This window comes from Micromesistius poutassou (genome assembly GCF_964030765.1).
Source record: "Micromesistius poutassou genome assembly, chromosome: 10".
Classification (NCBI taxonomy): domain Eukaryota; kingdom Metazoa; phylum Chordata; class Actinopteri; order Gadiformes; family Gadidae; genus Micromesistius; species Micromesistius poutassou.
This window is the reverse complement of record NC_140280.1, coordinates 19,341,251-19,361,902: the sequence shown is the minus strand read 5'-3', so window position 1 is coordinate 19,361,902 and position 20,652 is coordinate 19,341,251. Positions and strand designations below refer to the sequence as shown.

At 44.9% G+C, this 20,652-nt stretch overlaps 4 protein-coding genes across 11 annotated transcripts; 1 reads left to right on the top strand and 3 right to left on the bottom strand.

The window, feature by feature from the left end:
• Nucleotides 1-138: 138 nt before the first annotated feature.
• Nucleotides 139-4,429, bottom strand: LOC311354558 (uncharacterized protein). Of its 6 annotated transcripts, none has more exons than XM_084474364.1 (7): nt 4,024-4,429; nt 3,686-3,780; nt 3,515-3,575; nt 3,014-3,303; nt 2,797-2,863; nt 1,691-2,333; nt 139-1,354 (listed from the first exon to the last, which is right to left on the bottom strand). In XM_084474364.1, the coding sequence occupies exons 1-7, from the start codon at nt 4,316-4,318 to the stop codon at nt 1,162-1,164; spliced, it is 1,644 nt and encodes a 547-aa protein (XP_084330490.1). In that variant the 5' UTR covers nt 4,319-4,429; the 3' UTR covers nt 139-1,161. The 6 variants fall into 6 exon arrangements, with proteins under 6 accessions (XP_084330490.1, XP_084330489.1, XP_084330485.1 ...); XM_084474363.1 differs by having other exon boundaries at nt 2,797-2,860; nt 3,515-3,578; nt 4,024-4,408; XM_084474359.1 differs by having other exon boundaries at nt 139-2,333; nt 3,515-3,578; nt 4,024-4,378.
• A 1,028-nt stretch (nt 4,430-5,457) lies between these two features.
• Nucleotides 5,458-8,398, bottom strand: LOC311354479 (uncharacterized protein; the record flags this gene model as incomplete). Its single annotated transcript, XM_084474276.1, has 4 exons — nt 5,458-6,269; nt 7,025-7,088; nt 7,270-7,553; nt 8,092-8,398. 4 exons carry the CDS (start codon nt 8,396-8,398, stop codon nt 5,458-5,460), a joined length of 1,467 nt encoding a protein of 488 aa, XP_084330402.1.
• A 1,128-nt stretch (nt 8,399-9,526) lies between these two features.
• LOC311354478 (uncharacterized protein) lies at nt 9,527-11,726 on the bottom strand (the record flags this gene model as incomplete). The annotated part of the gene is made up of 3 exons (XM_084474275.1): nt 9,527-10,539; nt 11,108-11,168; nt 11,412-11,726. The coding sequence occupies 3 exons, from the start codon at nt 11,724-11,726 to the stop codon at nt 9,980-9,982; spliced, it is 936 nt and encodes a 311-aa protein (XP_084330401.1). The 3' UTR covers nt 9,527-9,979.
• A 3,124-nt stretch (nt 11,727-14,850) lies between these two features.
• LOC311354683 (uncharacterized protein) lies at nt 14,851-18,925 on the top strand. 3 transcript variants are annotated; one of them, XM_084474511.1, is made up of 8 exons: nt 14,851-15,259; nt 15,513-15,607; nt 15,736-15,796; nt 16,058-16,374; nt 16,524-16,587; nt 17,195-17,511; nt 17,656-17,722; nt 18,266-18,925. In XM_084474511.1, exons 1-8 carry the CDS (start codon nt 14,953-14,955, stop codon nt 18,820-18,822), a joined length of 1,785 nt encoding a protein of 594 aa, XP_084330637.1. In that variant the 5' UTR covers nt 14,851-14,952; the 3' UTR covers nt 18,823-18,925. The 3 variants fall into 3 exon arrangements, with proteins under 3 accessions (XP_084330637.1, XP_084330638.1, XP_084330636.1); XM_084474512.1 differs by having other exon boundaries at nt 16,521-16,587; nt 17,659-17,722; XM_084474510.1 differs by having other exon boundaries at nt 16,521-16,587.
• Nucleotides 18,926-20,652: the final 1,727 nt, after the last annotated feature.

The window sequence follows — 20,652 nt, the reverse complement described above, 5'->3', positions numbered from 1 at the left end:
CTGGACAAAGGATGCGAGACCACATTTGCAGAAATCATTTCAATAATAATAAAAAAAAAAAACACACCAAACACTGTTTTCATCCATACTTTTTATTCTTTAGTTGCTGAGGGAGGAAAAATAATATAATTAGTAGGCCTACCTTGAATAGCAATATCATGTCCACTTTGAATTTCTGCTCGAGATCAGTAAAATATGCGGCCCGTTGCACCATTTTGATCGGGATTTCCATGATCCATACATCACGTCTTTATAGGTTTGCCGTGAACGCGCACAACCCTGTGTTAACCAACCCCGTGTTGATTGAACTAATTCATAACCAGCTCCGGGTTAGTCGGCACAGGGTCAATCAACCTAGAGTTCAGCGTTAACTCTGTGTTTGTTAAACCTCCGTTCTTGGAATCTGAACAAGTTCATTATTTGTGAATGTGTCTCTTAAATCAAAATCAGACACGTTTAACAAAGTTGCATTCATCAAAAATCATTCAACAAGTGTATTTTGTCAGGTAATTATTACATTTAACCAATATTTGAGATCTGTGAAACACTATTTGACTGAAATGGTTATCAGAAATAATGTTATTTTAAAAAAGACTAAAATGTTTAGACTAAAACTTGACTAAGATATATTGAGTTTTCTTTTGACTAAAATGACAAGACTTTTAGTCGACTAAAACTTGACTAACAAAAAAAGATATGTGAATGACTAAAACTAACAAGGACATTTGGCACAAGACTAAGACTACATTAAAAATAGGTGACAAAATTAACACTGACCCAAAGTGTATTGAATTTTAACTTGGTCTCTCTCTCTCTGACTTCAGCCATGGCCAATCCGAAATTCCCCACGATGGTCATTCCTCAACTTTATTTCCTTTGCATTAACCCACGATGTGACAGTTTCCCAATAAGAAACATGTAAAGCCATCGTATCATTGAACATATGCTTGGTAACTTTGCTGCCTGTATGTTCCCATGATCATGCTTTAAAATTGAATCAAATATTTTGCTATCCCAAGTTTCCTAAAAATAAGTAGTTCTTCATCACACAGACATAAGTTATTGACAATAGAAACAGATTTTTTTTTATGAATATCAAAAGGCTGGAAAGCGTCTTTAATCGTGATTAAAAAAAAACCTTGAAGTATTCATTTCAGCACATCAAAGCATCCCGTTGACCCGTGTCAAAGCACCGCATTGCCCATGTTCATTGATCATGTGCCCACGCAAATGTCTCGGGTCGCTGAAGCTGGCCTTGCACTGGTGACACACGCAGGGCTTCTCCCCGGAGTGAATCCTCATGTGTATCATCAGGTCGTAGTTCTGTCTGAAGCCCTTCATGCATTGGTCACATCTGTAGGTCTTCTCCCTGGAGTGAATACTCATGTGCTTTTTCAGGTGGCAGCTCCGACTGAAGTGCTTTGTGCATTGGTCACACCTGTAGGGCTTCTCCCCGGAGTGAATCCTCATGTGGATCTTCAGGTCGGAGCTCCGTTTGAAGCCCTTCATGCATTGGTCACACCTGTAGGGCTTCTCCCTGGAGTGAATTCTCATGTGGATCTTCAGGTGGCAGCTCTGACTGAAGCACTTCATGCATTGGTCACACCTGTAGGGCTTCTCCTTGGAGTGAATCCTCATATGGATCTTCAGGCTAAAGCTCTGACTGAATTGCTTCATGCATTGGTCACACCTGTAGGGCTTCTCCCCGGAGTGAATCCTCATGTGGATCTTCAGGTCGTAGCTCCGTTTGAAGCCCTTCTTGCATTGGTCACACCTGTAGGGCTTCTCTCTGGAGTGAATCTTCATGTGGATCTTCAGGTTATAGCTCTGACTGAAGCGCTTCATGCATTTGTCACACCTGTAGGGCTTCTCCCCGGAGTGAATCCTCATGTGGGTCTTCAGGTCGTAGCTCCGTTTGAAGGACTTCATGCATTGGTCACAGCTGTAGGGCTTCTCGCTGGTGTGGGTACGCATGTGGATGGTCATCTCGGAATTGCTGGGAAAAACCTTGCCACACAAGACACAGGGCCGGCCCTTGCAGCCGCCCTGATGCCCAGTCAGCTCCTCACAGTGGACGAGCTGCTCGCCGCAGTCCAGGCTCTTGGCCACACTGTGGTCCACGGACAGCGAACTGAGGGCCTCTAGATTGGATGCAGGGAAGAGGGTGTCATGGCCGTCCACCACCAGTTGGCCCCCCCCTTGTCCGTGGACACTCAGGATCCGCAGCTCCCCGTCGTGACCGGATATGTGGGAAGAGCCAGGGCCGTCCGGATGCAGACTATCCGAGGTGGCGCCGTGCTGTGTGCTGCAGTCTCTAATGTCATTACAGTCTTCTGCAGAAAAGACAGAGAAAGTAATTGTATTAATTCATTATTACTTTGTACACACTTAACATCGAGAATGTGTACTGCAGTCAACAACACGCCCACTTGCTTGTTATAAATTCTCCGGCTCTCCTTTATACTAGGGGCCTGGCTGGGTGAATTCCAGAAGGGCAGATTCTGCCAGTTAGGTTCCCACTTACAGCCCCTCAGGGTGTAATCCCGAGGATGTCCGGCTTACAGTGCATGTGTGAAAGGGCTACCTGTAACTTGATAAGCTAACATTTACACGTTTTTCAATTTATTATTATTTGAAAATGACAAAACAGCACATTTGTCACCCGTCTTTGAAATGTTTTTATGTCATTAAGCATTTTCAAGAGGTCAAGACGTTTTAGTGCAGGATGAATCGAGTACAATCTCAGTTGATCGAGGTAATTTGCTTGCTTGTATGGCTACAATGGTTATTACTTACCTACAGGTAGCATGCATCCACCAATATCCTCTTCATCCTTGATCAAAATGGTGTCTGGGGTCTCCTGCTTTCCACATTAAGAGGGGAACACACACACACAACACATATTCTTGCATTTGCACTGAAAAGTTGTCAATCCCCACTAACGACAAATTGAATCATAACGGTGGGTGCTTTCTATGGTTGTGTGTTGGAGTGGTAACAGAGAAAGCCTCACTTTTGGATGGTGAATGGGAAATTCTAACTGCACAGCCAGCTCTCTGCGGCAATCCAACCGCTCGCCACAGTCCAGGCTCTGGGCCACGCTGTAGTCCGCAGACAGCGAGTTCAGGGCCTCCACTTCAGAAGTGGTGAAGAGGGTGTCATGGCCGTCCACCAGCAGTTGCCCCCCCCCTTGCCCGTGGACACTCAGGATCCGCAGCTCCGGGGTTTGACTGGACAGGCTGGAGGAGCCAGGGGCGTCCACACGCAGAATCTCAGAGGTGTCTCCAAAGGCATCGCAGTCTTCTGCAGAGAGCAAAAACAAAGACAGAAAGTAATTATTTGCACAAAACTGTATTTGCCTTGAACCCCTTCTGGGCCCCTGACTGCTTCCATCTTTGAAATGCAACTCCCAAGTTTTACTTGCTCTGGTCATGATACTTTTTCAAAACAGGACCAGCCTTTTAGCGCAGGTAGAATCTAGCCTAGACCCTATGCTGCAATATGTATGACTCACCTGCTGGTCTGCATCCACTGATATCCTCTTCAATCTTGATTAAAATTATGTCTGGGGTCTCCTGCTTGTCGTAAAAAGGGAAACACACAAGACATATTCTTGCATTTGCACGGAAAAGTTGTCAACCCCTATTCTAAAGGTGTGCGCTTTCTATGTGTATGTTGTGCCTACCTCTGCTGGACTTGTAACAGACGAAGCCTCACTTTTGGATGGTGAATGAAAAGGGGAATGTCCAACCGCCTTGTGGTCCACCAGGGGCTTTAGACCTGATGATGAATACATTGCATCCAAGCCCATTCAGAGTTCAGAAAATGGGCATATCGTCAAATTATGCTAGGCATCTGTTGTGAAGCAGCCTGCTTCTCCGATATAAATCATTATTAATTGTTAATTTTGAATCATGATTATTATAACTATTTCCTTTTACTGCAAATGTTACAATTAATAGTGCCCCCCAATTAACACTTGTACCGTCCTGTTTTCCGCCCATTAGTCTGAACTCCACTCACCATTTCCCAGTGATGTAGTCCGTGGTTTGCAGATGTTGGCTCGACGACTTGCCGCACGCGATGCATTCGTTCTTGTTTGAATCCGCAAAGATAACAGCTCACTCCTCATCACCTTCATCCTCGTCCTCAGCGCTTCGTTTTCTTTGCGGCTCTCAGTTATTTGTAAGCGAAGAGTAGCCGACCCTTCCGAGAAGAGTTGGCTAATTTCAGATACAGCCGCTTTCGCAAGTACGTCCATTATGGACGAAAGCTGTTCTTCCAAAGTTGAGCCGCACGGTGACATGTTTATGGACATATTTTACTCGACTACCGGCGAGAGGTAACAGTTACTGACATCAAAATGAACCCTGTGCAGTGATGTATTGCCCTATGTGTGCTGTTGATCCCAGAACGGCAAGCGCCCAATGGTCTCTTCCGGTATATTACCGTAACTACTGGAAAACCAAATCGAAGAGCAAATGGGAGTACGCGTACCCCTAGGGGTACTTTGGAGTACTGCATTAAACTTTGTAGAAAGAAATAAAATAGATTTGAGTTCAGTGCAATCAAGAATATTCAGCAGTTTTCACAGTTTAAACCATAACATTAGGTCAGAAACAACTCTCTTTAAACACCATTAAATGTCGAACAAATGTCCATCAGAACAAATAAAAATAAGAAAATAAATTCCTTGGAAACGTTCCTTTAAGTTTAACAAAAAGGGGAGCGTCAAGTCAGAAGAAGCAACATTTTCAATTTTTGGTGTGTCCACCTCCAGTCAATAGATCACTTCTCTTCGATGGCAAAGGTGACAAACCTAAGACAGGATGTTTTGGAAGACTTGGTCAGTAAGAAGTGGTTTGAGGAGGACAAGAAAAGGGAGTGTCTGAGGTCCAGCCCAGGAGAGGAACATCCCTTTTACTGTGTCCACCTCTCTGATGTTGCCCAATCTTTGTGTGTCTGTTTATGAGCCATCTGTGGCTTATTACAGCCGACTGGAACGTGTTATGGTTGTATATAACAAAAAGCTTAACACCTGGCATTGCTGCTGCAACAAAACAAGGCGGTCATGTCCTCACAAATACATTGCCAAGTGGCACTTTTTCCAGGAGTGTCCTAGTGTATTTCAAAAGGTCAGGTCCAGTGAGTACATCTCAATTTCTATACATTCTCCTTGGACCTAGAGATACCTCCCGTCCTCTCTAATTAAAAAGATGTTAAGATCGTTTTCATTTGAACTGAACTAGACTCCCCACGATGTCACCCCCCTCCCCTCAACTTTGTTTTAACACGCGATGTGAAAGTTATACTTCATCACACAGACATTTATTAACAACAATAACAAAAATAAATATATATATATATATATTTAAATATCAAAAATTTGGAAAGGGACTTTAATCGCGATAAAAACTAAAAGCAGTCATTTCAGCACATACAGGATAGAGGGGTCAATCAAAGCACCCCATCGCTGTGCGCATTGATCATGTGCAGACGCAAATGTCTCGGGTCGCTGAAGCTGTCCTTGCACTGGAGACACACGCAGGGCTTCTCCCCAGAGTGAATCCTCATGTGGATCTTCAGGTCGTAGCTCTGTCTGAAGGCCTTTGTGCATTGGTCACACCTGTAGGGCTTCTCCCTGGAGTGAATACTCATGTGGATCTTCAGGTGGCATCTCTGCCTGAAGCGCATCATGCATTGATCACACCTGTAGGGCTTCTCCCCGGAGTGAATCCTCATGTGGATCTTCAGGTCATTGCTCCGTCTGAAGCCCTTCATGCATTGGTCACACCTGTAGGGCTTCTCCCTGGAGTGAATAGTCATGTGGATCTTCAGGTTGCAGCTTTGACTGAAGCGCTTCATGCATTGGGCACACCTGTAGGGCTTCTCGCTGGTGTGGGTACGCATGTGGATGGTCATCTTGGAAGCGTTGGGAAAAACCTTGCCACACAAGACACAGGGCCGGCCCTTGCGGCCGCCCCGATGCCCAGTCAGCTCCTCACAGTGGACGAGCTGCTCGCCGCAGTCCAGGCTCTTGGCCACACTGTGGTCCACAGACAGCGAGCTGAGGGCCTCCACTTCAGATGCGGTGAAGAGGGTGTCATGGCCGTCCACCACCAGTTGGCCCCCCCCTTGTCCGTGGACACTCAGGATGCGCAGCTCCCCGTTGTGACTGGACATGTGGGAAGAGCCAGGGGCGTCCACATGCAGACCATCTGAGGTGGCGCTGGGCTGTGTGCTGCAGTCTCTAATGTCATTGTAGTCTTCTGCAGAGGAAAACAAAGACAGAGCGAAAGTAATTTAATTAATTCATTATCTGCAAAAAGGGATACAGTATGTACTTTGTACACACTTGTATTGGAAAAATTATATTTAGATACCCTAACCCTTTCTTTCTAACTTCCATTGGTTGATTATGCCTTTTCCTTGTCCCCCTTGGGGTGGTCAAGGGTCAAAGGCTCCAGCTGCGAAAGCACCGCTATGTGTCCCTCTTTTAAGCATGTGGGGAGGTCATAAAGACACATCCCAGGTCATTCTACTATAAACTATATAGGTAAGTTGGCGGGAATTTACAGACCACGTCAATCGTTTTCTATGTAAACCGTGTAGAATTGAGAGTCATCCAAACTTATAACAATTATGGTCATATATTTGGGTAATAACGTTTATTTTATTCACTAATTACATGGTTAGTAGTCAGCATACAAGATCGATCAGGCGGCGAATTGCATTGCGCATCCTGACGGAGAACTTTGAATGCTCGAGGGGTCTCCATAGTTATGGAGTCTGATTACAGATACGGAGTAGTATACTTTGGCCTTTAGGGAAACCTCACATGAGTGAATACCGAATTGTCCCATTACAGTAGTCCTTCAGCAGTGTTTTAGCAGGGCTCTGGTCATGATGCGCTTTCAAACAAGGTCCAGGCTTTTTAGCGCAGGAAGAATCGAGTACATTCTCAGTGGATCCAGGTTGTTTGCTTGCTTGCATGACTTCAATGGTTGCAATGGTTATTACTTACCTACAGCGGGCATGCCTCCACCAATATCCTCTTCATCCTTGATTAAAATGGCTTCTGGGGTCTGCTGCTTTCCACATAAAGAGGGAAATGCACACAGACATATTCTTGCATTTGCGCAGAATTGTTGTCTATCCCCACCAATGACACATTGAATCATGAAGGTGTGTGCTTTCTATGGGTGTGTGCTGGAGTTGTAACAGAGTAAGCCTAAATTTTGGATGGTGAAAGAGAAGATGATTTCCAACCTGCACAGTCAGCTCCATGCGGCGGACAAGCTGCTCGCCAACATCCAGGCTCTTGGCCACGCTGTAATGTGCAGACAGCGAGTTCAGGGCCTCCAGTTCGGACGCGGTGAAGAGGGTGTCGTGGCCGTCCACCGCCAGTGGGCCGTCCCCTTTTCCGTGGACGCTCAGGATCCTCAGCTCCCCGTTGTGACTGGACATGTGGGAGGAGCCAGGGGCGTCCACATGCAGACCATCTGAGGTGGTGCCTCGCTGTGTGCTGTGATCTCCAAGGGCATCGCAGTCTTCTGCAGGGAGGGAAAAACATTTAACTTTAACATTCATACGTTTTGAATTTATTTGTGTTTGGGAATGATAACCCAGCACATGTGGCATCTGTCTTGAAACCCTTCTGGGCTCTTGACTGCTCTTTAAAATGCAACTCCCATGGTTCACTTGTTTTATCCGGCCTCTGCTCATGATGCTTTGCAAGAGGACCAGGCTTTTTAGCGCAGGTAGAATCTAGTAGGCAGCCTAGATCTGTGGGTGGTGTAAGACACGGGTGATTTCAAACCGCCTTGTGGTCCATCAGGGGCTTTAGGTCTGATGACGATGATGAAGGATACATTACATCCAAGCGCATTCAGAGTTCAGGAAATGGGCATATCGTCAAATTATACTAGGCATATGTTGTGAAGTAGCCTACTTCTCCGATATTAATCATTATTAATTGTTAATTTGAATCATTATTATTTTAACTATTTCATTTTAATACAAATGTAAAAGTTAATAGTACTGAACACTTGTACCGTCCTGTTTCCACCCATTAGTCTGAACTCCACTCACCATTTCCCAGTGATGTAGTCCGTGGTTTGCAGATGTTGGCTCGAGCCAGGGCAAAACGACTTGGCGCACGCGATGCATTAGAACTTGTTTGAAGCCGCAAAGAAAACAGCTCACTCCTCATCACCTTCATCCTCGTCCTCAGCACTTCGTTTTCTTTGCGGCTCTCAGTTATTTGTAAGCGAAGAGTAGCCGACCCTTCCGAGAACAGTTGGCTAATTTCAGATACAGCCGCTTTCGCAAGTACGTCCATTATAGACGAAAGCTGTTCTTCCAAAGTTGAGCCGCACGGTGACATGTTTATTGACATATTTTACTCGACTACCGGCGAAAGCTAACAGTTACTGACATCAAAAGGAACCCTGTGATGTCGATTTATCCCAGAACGGCATGCGCCCAATGGCCTCTTCCTGTATATATTACCGTAACTACTGGAAAACAACATCGAAGAGCAAATGGGAGTACGCGTACCCCTAGTGGTACTTTGGAGTACTGCAGGGGGTACTTCTAAGAAAAAATAAAAACAGCCAACTATCATATTTATTTCACCCTGAGCAAGTTTAAATTCTGGAAGCTAGACAAAAGAAAATCGAGAAAATTGACAAGTGGTTGAAATGTAAATTTGAAAACAAGGAGAAAGGAGAATCTGTGAAAAATAAACTGCATCCAAGACCAAAATGTCGTTTGCAGCAACTATATTTTATTGCATAGATAGTGCCTATGCTGATGAATTCGCCAGTGTCATTCTAATGTTGATACAAAGGATAGGTAGGCTAGACACAATCAAGTTGGCAAATATTAACCACAACTGTATAACAAGCATGTAGTCTAATATATCAAAGTTTGTGAGGCTGCCACCTGTGAATGATTGAATGCCTCAGAGCAACTCTGAACTCCTCCTTCAGAAAACATCTGTTCACTATGTATTAGCTGATAAGTACGCAGCAATCAACAAAGTCAGCTAGGGGAGGAGGAGGACTCAACCAACACCAATCGCCATCAGGGGCACGGAGGTGGAGGTGCTCACCAACCCCTGGTACCTTGGTGTGCAGCTTGACAGTAAGCTGGATTGGAAGAGTCACATGGAGGCGGTGTACAGGAACGGACAAAGCCGACTATATTTCTTAAGGAGCGTTGGTCGGTTCGGTTGGGTTAAACTTTATCGTCCCAGTGGGGAAATTTGCCTTGGGCACAGTGCATCATTGCTTTTATAACATATACAGAGAGAACAATAAAAAATAGACAAACCAACATTTTAACATCGACAACATGGAGCTTGGTACACTGTGCGTTAAATTGCGCTTTGCTGTATAGACATCTGCAGTATGGGGATATATTGCAAAAGTTATTATATTGTGTTGCATATTGCCCTATTGCACTAGAACTAAAACTGAACAAAAACTAGAACTGCTAAAGTGCTAAAGTGCTTTGCACTTGGTCATTCAACATCTGCCAACCTCTGCTGTGCAGTGTCTACCATTCAGTGGTGGCCAATGCTCTGTTTTTCGCTGTGGCCTGTTGGGGAGAAGGCGCCCGCAAAGCGGACAAAAACAGACTGGACAAGTTGATCAGGAAGGCTGGCTCCGTGGTCGGGGCTGAGCAACAAACGGACTGATTGCACCAATGTGCAAAACAGAGATATAGGAAGTCTTGTACAATTAGCTATACGGTTTTACAATGCACAAAAATAACACACTCTTTGCACTTTTTTTTTGCTATCCAAAAGATAAGTAGTTCTTCACCACACAGATCAATTATTAACAATAAAAACAGAAATAGGGATATTTATTATAAATATCAAAAAGTTGGAAAGTCGTGATAAAAACCTTAAAGCAGTCATTTTATCACATAGAGGATAAAGGCGTCAATCAAAGCGTACTTTTGCCCAGTGTCAAAGCACCCCTTTGCCCTTGTGCTTGGTCATGTGGCGACGCAAACTGCTGGAGTACCTGTAGCTGATGTTGCAATGGTGACACACGCAGGGCTTCTCCCCGGAGTGAATCCTCATGTGGATCTTCAGGCTACAGCTCTGACTGAAGCGCTTCATGCATTGGTCACACCTGTAGGGCTTCTCGCTGGTGTGGGTACGCATGTGGATGGTCATCTTGGAAGCGTTGGGAAAAACCTTGCCACACAAGACACAGGGCCGGCCCTTGCGGCCGCCCCGATGCCCAGTCAGCTCCTCACAGTGGACGAGCTGCTCGCCGCAGTCCAGGCTCTTGGCCACACTGTGGTCCCCGGACAGCGAGCTGAGGGCCTCTAGATCGGACACAGTGAAGAGGGTGTCATGGCCGTCCACCACCAGTTGGCCCCCCCCTTGTCCGTGGACACTGAGGATCCGCAGCTCCCTGTTGTGACTGGACACGTGGGAGGAGCCAGGGGCGTCCACACGCAGACTATCCAAGGTGGCGCCGCGCTGCATGCCGCGGTCTCCAAAGGCATTGCTGTCTTCTGCAGGGAGGAAAACAAAGACAGAAAGTAATTATTTGCACGAAACTGTACTTTGTACAAGTTGAAGGAACTATTTAAAAATACAATATGTAACATTGGCATAGAGGGTTTAAAATATGTACTGCACTCAGATTCAAAGTTTCAGAGAGAGAGGTCTCCTCCAGCCCCCTCCTCCCTAGACTTGAAGCTCAAGTGTCCAGGTCAAGGACACTGAACGAACACCAGCGCAGAATGATCTGAGCACATTACATTTGAGACAAGCTCAATTATTGTATTTCGAGTCGACCATAACAAGAAACAACGTGCCATTCCCTGTATGCTGATCATCTAACATTTATACATTTTGAATTTATTTATGTTTCAGAATGATAAACTAGCTCATGTGGCTTCCGCCTTGAACCCCTTCTGAGCTCTTGACTGTTTCCATCTTTGAAATGCAACTCCCAAGTTTTACTTGTGTTTTATCACGGCTCTGGTCATGATGCTTTTTCAAAAGAGGACCAGCCTTTTAACGCAGCTAGAATCTAGTAGGCAGCCTAGACTCTATGCTGCAATATGTATGACTCACCTGCTGGCCTGCATCCACTCTTATCATCTTCAACCTTGATTAAAATGATGTCGGGCGTCTCCTGCTTGTCGTAAAGAGGGAAACACACACAAGACATTCACACTCTGCTGCACCACAAGACCCGGGCATGGCAGCTTCTGCACCTCCCTCTCTCTCTCCCTTTCCACACTACCAGGGAGGCTGGACCAATGTCCAGCCCAGAGGGCAGTCATCCCCTCAACACACCCCCAACTATCCCAGCGATCCCAGCAACAACAACCCCAACCATCAACAGCAACACCAGCCACGTGAGACGGCAGCTCACCAGGACCAGGACAAACAAGGCCAGAGGACCGGACGACATCAGCCCGGGGGTGCTCACGGTCTGTGCGGAGCAGCTGGCAGGAGCGTTCACGCATCTTTTCGGCCTCTCCCTGAGGCTGAAAAAGGTGCCAACACTCTGGAAGACATCCTGCGTAGTCCCTGTGCCGAAGAAGGGACGACCCAGCGCTCCAAAAGACTTCAGACCCGTGGCTCTAACGTCACACGTCATGGAAACCTTCGAGAGGCTGGTCCTGAAGCACCTCAGGCCCTTGGTGTCGTGACTGCCTGGACCCACTGCAGTTTGCGTACCAGACATGCCATCATCTACTTGCTTCACAGAGCTTACACGCACCTGGAGAGGCCGCAAAGCATGGTGAGGATCATGTTCTTCGACTTCTCCAGTGCTTTCGACATCGTCCAGCCAGTCCGGCTGGCTGAGAAGCTCCAAGTGATGCAGGTGGATCCTGACATGGTGGCATGGATTACAAACTACCTCACGGACAGGCCGCAGTATGTCAGGCTGCGACACTGCTTGTCAGACGAGGTGACAAGCAACACCGGCACACCCCAGGGAACTGTACTTTCACAGTTTTTGTTCACCCTCTACATCTCGGATTTCTGCTCCCTAACATGCCACCTGCAGAAGTTCTCTGACGACTCCTCCATTGTTGGATGCATCACAGACAATAAGGAGGAGGAGTACAGGGAACTGGTTGAGAACTTTGTGGGATGGTGTGACAGGAACCACCTTCAGCTCAACACTGGAAAAACCAAGGAGCTGGTGGTGGACTTCCGGCGCAGAAAGAGCCCCCCAATACCTGTTTCCATAAACGGGGAGGGGGTGGAGATGGTGGACACCTACAAGTTCCTTGGGGTGCATCTAAACAAAAAACTGGACTGGTCAGACAACACTGAGGCCCTCTACAGGAAAGGACAGAGCAGGCTGTTCTTCCTGAGGAGGCTCAGGTCTTTCAATGTGTGCACTAGGCTGCTAAGGATGTTCTACCAGTCTGTGGTAGCCAGTGCCACCTTCTTTGCTGCAGTGTGCTGGGGAGGAGGCATCGGGAGCGGAGGTGCCAGCAAGCTGAATAAGCTGGTGAGGAAAGCGAGCTCTGTGGTGGGGATGAAGCTGGACTGTGTTGAGGCTGTGACAGAGAGGAGGATGAGAGGAAAGCTGCAGGCGATCATGGACAATCCCTCTCACCCTCTCTACACCAAGCTGAGGCAACTCAGGAGCACGTTCAGCCACAGACTCATTCAGCCACTTGCCTCAAAGCGCTTGGGGGGGCTCTTTCATCCCCCCGCTCCAAACACCTCCAAAGCCCCAACACCTCCTTTTCTAGACTTGATTAAGGACTAAACCCCTTTATTTCATTTTCATTACCTCAGGAACCCTGCACATTGGCACATTTATACTTATAGTCATATTTATTTTTTAATGCACAAGTCACCTACAAATGGACAGTTACGTGTATATAGTATGTTTATCTTATTCAAATAGTTTTTTTTTTAAATATATTTTATTTCAATTGGTAAATTGATTTGTACATATACTCTTGTTTTGCACTCTCTTTCCCACTGTACTGCTGGTCACTTGTGAATTTCTCCTAAGGGGGATTAATAAAGGACTATCTTATCTTATCTTATAATTTGAACAGAAAAGTGGTCAACCCCCGTTCAAGACACATTGAATCATAAAGGTGTGTGCTTTCTATGTGTATGTTGTGCCTACCTCTGCTGGACTTGTAACAGACGAAGCCTCACTTTTGGATGGTGAATGAAAAGGGGAATGTCCAACCGCCTTGTGGTCCACCGGGGGCTTTAGGCCTGATGATGATGATGATCATGAAGAATACATTACATTATTGATCAAGACCATTCAGCGTTCAGGAAATTAGCATATCGTCAAATTATATTAGGCATATGTTGTGAAGTAGCCTGCTTCTCCGATATACATCATTATTAATTGTTAATTTTGAATCATGATTATTACTATAACCACTTCCTTTTACTACAAATGTAACAATGAATAGTACCCCCTGAAAACTTGAACCGTCTTGTTTTCTTCCCATTAGCCGGAACACAACTCACCATTTCCCAGTGATGTAGTCCGTGGTTTGCAGATGTTGGCTCGAGCCAGGGCAAAACGACTTGCCGCACGCGATGCATTCGTTCTTGTTTGAAGCCGCAAAGAAAACAGCTCACTCCTCATCACCTTCATCCTCGTCCTCAGCGCTTCGTTTTCTTCGCGGCTCTCAGTTATTTGTAAGCGAAGAGTAGCCGACCCATCCGAGAAGAGTTGGCTAATTTCAGAAACAGCCGCTTTCGCAAGTACGTCCATTATGGTCGAAAGCTGTTCTTCCAAAGTTGAGCCGCACGGTGACATGTTTATTGACATATTTTACTCGACTACCGGCGAGAGTTAACAGTTACTGACATCAAAATGAACCCTATGAAGTGATGTTTTCACCTATGTGTGATGTTTATCCCAGAACGGCAAGCGCCCAATGGTCTCTTCCGATATATTACCGTAACTACTGGAAAACAATATCGATGAGCAGGGCTGAAATGGGCACTTGTCAGCGCACATGTTACGACGGCACGTGACGCGGCCGCAAGCCGGTACGAGGTCCCGTTCATCACTGCGCGCAGTTTTAAAAAAGCGCAGTTTTAATTTATCTTTAAATTATTAAACTAATTAAGTGCCCTTTTAAGGTGATAATAACTCATCTGAGTGGTGCTTACATTGATATGCTTATATATATATATATATATATATATATATATATATATATATATATATATGATAGAATTGTCTTATTTCCCATGGCCCCCCTGACTGGTTCTTGGTCCCCTCCTGTTCAGTGTTCCACAAGTGTAACCCTTCTAAGATATGTTTTCAGCTGAGTACCCCCTTCACAAGCACAAAACTTTTTTTTTAATGAACAAAAATATTGTAATGTGCGTTCTATTTGGCAGTGTAAAGAAGAACAACAAAATGGTGCAAATACTCACAATTTAGTGAAAAGCATGTGCCTGTGCTTCAACTGTTGGCTAATACAAATACTTCTCCCCACAAAAGAAGGACAACACCAGGGGATGGTGAGAGCATGTAGCTGTAAATTCCGTAAAAATATATTCTTACCTCAAGACCTTTTGGTCTTTCTGGATGCGGTTTATTTTTCACTGATTCTCCTTCCTCCTTGTTTTCAATTTTAAATTTCAACCACTTGTCAATTTTCTCGCTTTTCTATTGTCTAGCTTTCAGAATTGAAACTTGCTCAGGGTGAAAAAAGATGATAGTTGGCTGTTTTAATTTTTTCTTAGAAGTACCACCTGCAGAACTCCAAAGTACCACTAGGGGTTCGCGTACTCCCATTTGCTCATCGATGTTGTTTTCCAGTAGTTACGGTAATATACCGGAAGAGGCCATTAGGTGCATGCCGTTCTGGGATAAACATCACACATAGGGCAATACATCACTTCACAGGGTTCATTTTGGGATCAATAACTGTTACCGCTCGCCGGTAGTCGAGTAAAATATGTTAATAAACATGTCACCGTGCGGCTCAACTTTGGAAGAACAGGTTTCGTCCATAATGGACGTACTTGCGAAAGCGGCTGTATCTGAAATTAGCCAACTGTTCTCGGAGGGGTCGGCTACTCTTCGCTTACAAATAACTGAGAGCCGCAAAGAAAACGAATCGCTGAGGACGAGGATGAAGGTGATGAGGAGTGAGCTGTTTTCTCTGCGGATTCAAACAAGATCGAATGCATCGCGTGCGGCAAGTCGTTTTGCCCTGGCTCGAGCCAACATCTGCAAACCACGGACTACATCACTGGGAAATGGTGAGTTGAGTTCAGACTAATGGACTGATTGGCGGAAAACAGGACGGTTCAAGTGTTCAGGGTTAGGGGGTACTATACATTGTAACATTTAGTAAAAGGAAATGGTTCTAATAATCATGATTCATAATTAACCATTAATAATGTTATTTCACAACACTTGCCTAATATAATTTGACGATATGCTAATTTCCTGAACTCTGAATGGTCATAATCAAGAATGTAATGTATTCTTCATGATCATCATCATCATCAGGCCTAAAGCCCCTGGTGGACCACAAGGCGGTTGGACATTCCCCTTTTCATTCACCATCCAAAAGTGAGGCTTCGTCTGTTACAAGTCCAGCAGAGGTAGGCACAACATACACATAGAAAGCACACACCTTTATGATTCAGTGTGTCTAGAATGGGGGTTGACAACTTTTTTGTGCAAATGCAAGAATATGTCTTGTGTGTGTTTCCCTCTTTACGACAAGCAGGAGACCCCCAACATAATTGTAATCAAGATTGAAGAGGATATGAGTGGATGCAGGCCAGCAGGTGAGTCATACATATTGCTGCACTGGTGTTGCACTGGTGTTCGTGTCCTCAACCTGCACACCCGCTTGAGCTTCAAGTCTAGAGAGGAGGGGGCTAGAGGAGATATCTCTCTCCGAAACTGTGAATCAGTGTGCACTGCAGTACATATTTTAAACCCTTTGCTTAAAATGTTACATATCATTTTTTTAATAGTTTTGTCGACTTGTACAGAGTACAGTTTTGTGCAAATAATTACTTTTATGTTTTTGTTTTCCTCTGCAGAAGACTGCGATGCCTTTGGAGACCGCAGCACGCCTAGCATAGCCACTTTGGAGAGTCTGCATGTTGACGCCCCTGGCTCCTCCAGCCTGTCCAGTCAAAACACGGAGCTGAGGATCCTGAGTGTCCACGGACAAGGGGGGGGCAAACTGGTGGTGGACGGCCATGACACCCTCTTCACAGCTTCCGAAGTGGAGGCCCTGAACTCACTGTCTGCGGACTACAGCGTGGCCCAGAGCCTGGACTGTGGCGAGCGGTTGGATTGCCCCAAGGAGCAGGCTGTGCAGTTGAAATTTCCCATTCTCATTCACAATCCAAAAGTGAGGCTTACTCTGTTACCACTCCAACACACAACCAGAGAGCAAACACCTTTATGATTAAATTTGTCGTTAGTGGGGATTGACAACTTTTCAGTGCAAATGCAAGAATATGTTGTGTGTGTGTGTTTCCCTCTTAATGTGGAAAGAAGGAGACCCCAGACACCATTTTGATCAAGGAGGAAGAGGATATTGGTGGATGCATGCCCCATGTAGGTAAGTTGTAACCATTGCAGCTGTGCAAGCAAGCAAACGACCTGGAACCAGAGAATGTAGTAGATTCTTCCTGCGCTAAAAAGCTTGGACCTCTTTTGAACCGACCAGAGCCCTGCTAAAACACGAGTAAAACTTGGGAGTTGCATTTCAAAGATGGAAACAGTCACGAGCCCAGAAGGGGTGCAAGACGGATGCCACATGACCTGGTTTATCATTCTCAAATATCCACATGACCTGGTTTATCATTCTCAAACATAAATAAATTCAAAATGTGTAAATGTTAGATGATCAGATTACAGGGAATGGCACGTTGTCTCTTGTTATTGTCAATATACAATAATTGTCTCACATTTAGTGTTGTGCTCAGCTCATTTTGCGCTGGTGTTCGTTCAGTGTCCTCGACCTGGACACCTGCTTGAGCTTCAAGTCTAGGGAGGAGGGGGCTGGAGAAGATATCTCTCTGAAACTGTGAATCAGTGTGCAGTACATATTTTTAAACCCTCTGTTTAAAATGTTACATATTGTATTTTTAAATAGTTTTGTCGACTTGTACAGAGTACAGTTTTGTGCAAATAATTACTTTCTGTTTTTGTTTTCCTCTCTGCAGAAGACTGCGATGCCTTTGGAGACCGCAGCACGCAGAGCGGAGCCGCCTTGGAGAGTCTGCATGTGGACGCCCCTGGCTCCTCCTGCCTGTCCAGTCAAAATGCGGAGCTGAGGATCCTGAGTGTCCACGGAAAAGGGGGGGGAAAACTGGTGGTGGACGGCCATGACACCCTCTTCACAGCGTCCGAAGTGGAGGCCCTGAACTCACTGTCAGCGGACTACAGCGCGGCCAAGAGCCTGGACTGTGGCGAGCGGTTGGATTGCCCCAAGGAGCAGGCTGTGCAGTTGAAATTTCCCCTTCTCCTTCCCCATCCAAAAGTGAGGCTTACTCTGTTACAACGCCAGCACACAACCAGAGAGCAAACACCTTTATGATTAAATTTGTCGTTAGTGGGGATTGACAACTTTTCTGTGCAAATGCAAGAATATGTTATGTGTGTGTTTCCCTCTTAATGTGGAAAGAAGGAGACCCCAGACACCATTTTGATCAAGGAGGAAGAGGATATTGGTGGATCCATGCCCCCTGTAGGTAAGTAATAACCAATTGCAGCCATGTAAGCAAGCAAGCAAACGACCGGGATCCACTGAGAATGAACTTGATTCTTCCTGTTCTCTTCTCTTTTGAAACGACCAGAGCCCTGTTAAAACACAAGTAAAACTTTCAAGGAGCATATGAGCGTTTCAAGGATGGAAACACCAAAGAGCCCAATAGGTTATCAAGACGGATGCCACATGTGCTGTTTTATCAATTTTCAAATAATAAATAAATTGAAAACGTATAAATGTTACTCATCAACTTGCAGGTAGCCGTTTCACACATGAACTTTAAGCCGGACATCCTCCGGATTACACCCTGAGGGGCTGTATGTGGGAACCTCAATGCCAGAATCTGCCCCTCTGGAGTTTACCCACCCAGGCCACTCATGTAAAGGAGAGCCGAAGAATTTATAACGAGCGAGTGGGCGTGTTGATGACTGCAGTACACATTCTAAACCCTCGATGCTAAGTGTGTACAAAGTAATAATGAATTAATACAATGACTTTCTCTCTATCTTTGTTTTCCGCTCTGCAGAAGACTGCAATTACATTAAAGACTGCAGCACACAGCACGGCGCCACCTCGGACAGTCTGCATCCGGACGCTCCTGGCTCTTCCCACATGTCCAGTCACAAGTTCAGTCCAGTTTACTCCAGGGAGAAACCCTGGAGGTGTGACCAATGCATGAAGGACTTCAAACGGGGCTACGACCTGAAGATCCACATGAGGGTTCACTCCAGGGAGAAGCCCTACAGGTGTGACCAATGCATGAAGGGCTTCAGACAGAGCTACGGCCTGAAGATCCACATGAGGATTCACTCCGGGGAGAAGCCCTACAGGTGTGACAAATGCATGAAGGGCTTCAGACGGAGCTACGACCTGAAGATCCACATGAGTATTCACTCCGGGGAGAAGCCCTACAGGTGTGACCAATGCACAAAGTGCTTCAGTCAGAGCTGTAGCCTGAAGGCCCACATGAGGACTCACTCCGGGGAGAAGCCCTGCGTGTGTCACTATTGCAACATCAGCTACAGTCGTGCCAGCAGTTTGCGTCGCCACATGTCCAAGCACAAGGGCAAAGGGGTGCTTTGACACAGGAAACAGGACGCTTTGATTGACACCTTTATCCAGTATGTCATGAAATGATGAAAGCTTTTAGGTGTTTTTTTTTTACGATTAAAGGTTTTTATCATGATTAAAGATGCTTTCCAGCTTTTTGATATTTATAAAAAAAACGTTCTGTTTTTATTGTTAAGAATTGATGTCTGTGTGATGAACTACTTATTTTTAGGAAACTTCAGTTAGCAAAATATTAGATTTTCTTTTATAGCATGATAATGGGAACATACAGGCACCAAAGTTACCAAGCATATGTTCAATGAGACGATGAATTTACATGTTTCTTATTGGGAAACATTCACATCGTGGGTTAATAATAATAACCTTTAATTTACCAGGTTAGTCTCATTGAGATATAAAATCTCTTTCAAGAGAGACCTGGCCAGGATAGCAGTAGCACATACAGTATAAAACAATTAAAAACAAAACAAATATGACAGACAAACTTAAGTGCAATTACAGGGCATTGGACAAAATAAACTACTTATAACATTTGCACGTATGGGTAGCCTCATGTTTTATAGTTTTAACCAGACCTATAAAATAATTTAATGGAATTAAAAACTTTAGCTTGAGGTTGCCCTGTAGATCGTTCCAAGTAGATGGAGCAGCAAACATGAAAGCCCTTTTGAACAACTCTGTCCTGGCTTGTGGGACGTTCAATAAAACTATCCTGAGACCTCAGGCCATATGAACTTTGATTAAATGACAAAAAGTCTGATATGTAAATGGTAATCTGCCCATGATATCTTTGTAGATGAAGATATAAAGATGACTAAGCCGGCGTGTTGATAGAGATGGCAAGTTCACCTTTGAGAATAATGTACAGTGATCAGTGAGGGGCTTGCAGTTTAAGATGAATCTTAAGGCACCATGATGTACAGAATCCAGCATTTGAAGACTCTGAGATGGGGCATTCATGTACAAAAGATCACCATAGTCCATAATGGGGAGAAATATGGCATAAACTAGTTTTCTCCTAGAAGAAAGAGAAAAACAAGACTTGTTCCTAAGATAAAAACCTAGCTTCAGTTTAAGTTTCTTTACCAGGTTATGTATGTGATGCTTAAAAGAGAGTTGGCCATCCATTAAAAAAACAAGATATTTGTAGGAAGAAACTTGTTCAATAGTTACCCCCTGAACTGTTCCAATATTCAGGTTTAATTCCCACTTCCTAGAGTTTGAGAAGACCATGCATTTGGTATTTTCCTCATTAAGTACAAGCTTCAGTTGGTGAAGCTGAGCTTGCACTTTGTTAAAATAAGTTTGCAAATATTCAAGTGTGTCGATGTGTCGATGCGCAGCAATAAACAACTATCATCTGCATAAAAATGAAATGATGCATCCTGTACATTCACTCCCACACTATTGATATAGATAGTAAATAAGAGTGGGCCTAGAACAGAGCCCTGGGGGACCCCCTTGTAGACTGACACAAATTTGGATTCTAAGCCTTCAAGTTTAGTAGCCTGAGTCCTATCTGAGAGGTAATTGATAAACCAGCCAACAGCATGATGAGAAAAATATGGACAAGTCGCTGAAATAGTGTGGCATGGTCAACAGTGTCAAATGCTTTGGACAAATCAAAAAATAAAGATACACAGTGTTTCTTGCCATTCAAAGCTTTGGTAATATCATTAATGACTTTAATGGCAGCAGTGGTAGTACTATGCCTTTTTCTGAAACCAGAAATCAAACCTAAAGCTGCAAGTTTGGAAATGGGCCTGTAGTTATTTGGTAAGGATGGGTCACCCCCTTTTAAAAGTGGTAAAACATAAGCAGTCTTCCATCCCTTTGGAATTT

What these genes read in the sequence shown, in the direction of transcription:
- LOC311354558 (XM_084474359.1), bottom strand. Translation starts at nt 4,318, where the DNA reads ATGTCCATAAACATGTCACCGTGCGGCTCAACTTTGGAAGAACAGCTT. An exon ending in GACTACATCACTGGGAAATG is followed by an intron (nt 3,781 to 4,023) that starts GTGAGTGGAGTT and finishes ATTCATCATCAG; the next exon opens with GTCTAAAGCCCCTGGTGGAC. An exon ending in TGGATGCATGCTACCTGTAG is followed by an intron (nt 2,334 to 2,796) that starts GTAAGTAATAAC and finishes TCTTTTCTGCAG; the next exon opens with AAGACTGTAATGACATTAGA.
- LOC311354683 (XM_084474510.1), top strand. Translation starts at nt 14,953, where the DNA reads ATGTTAATAAACATGTCACCGTGCGGCTCAACTTTGGAAGAACAGGTT. An exon ending in TTCTCATTCACAATCCAAAA is followed by an intron (nt 16,375 to 16,520) that starts GTGAGGCTTACT and finishes TAATGTGGAAAG; the next exon opens with AAGGAGACCCCAGACACCAT. An exon ending in TGGATCCATGCCCCCTGTAG is followed by an intron (nt 17,723 to 18,265) that starts GTAAGTAATAAC and finishes TCCGCTCTGCAG; the next exon opens with AAGACTGCAATTACATTAAA.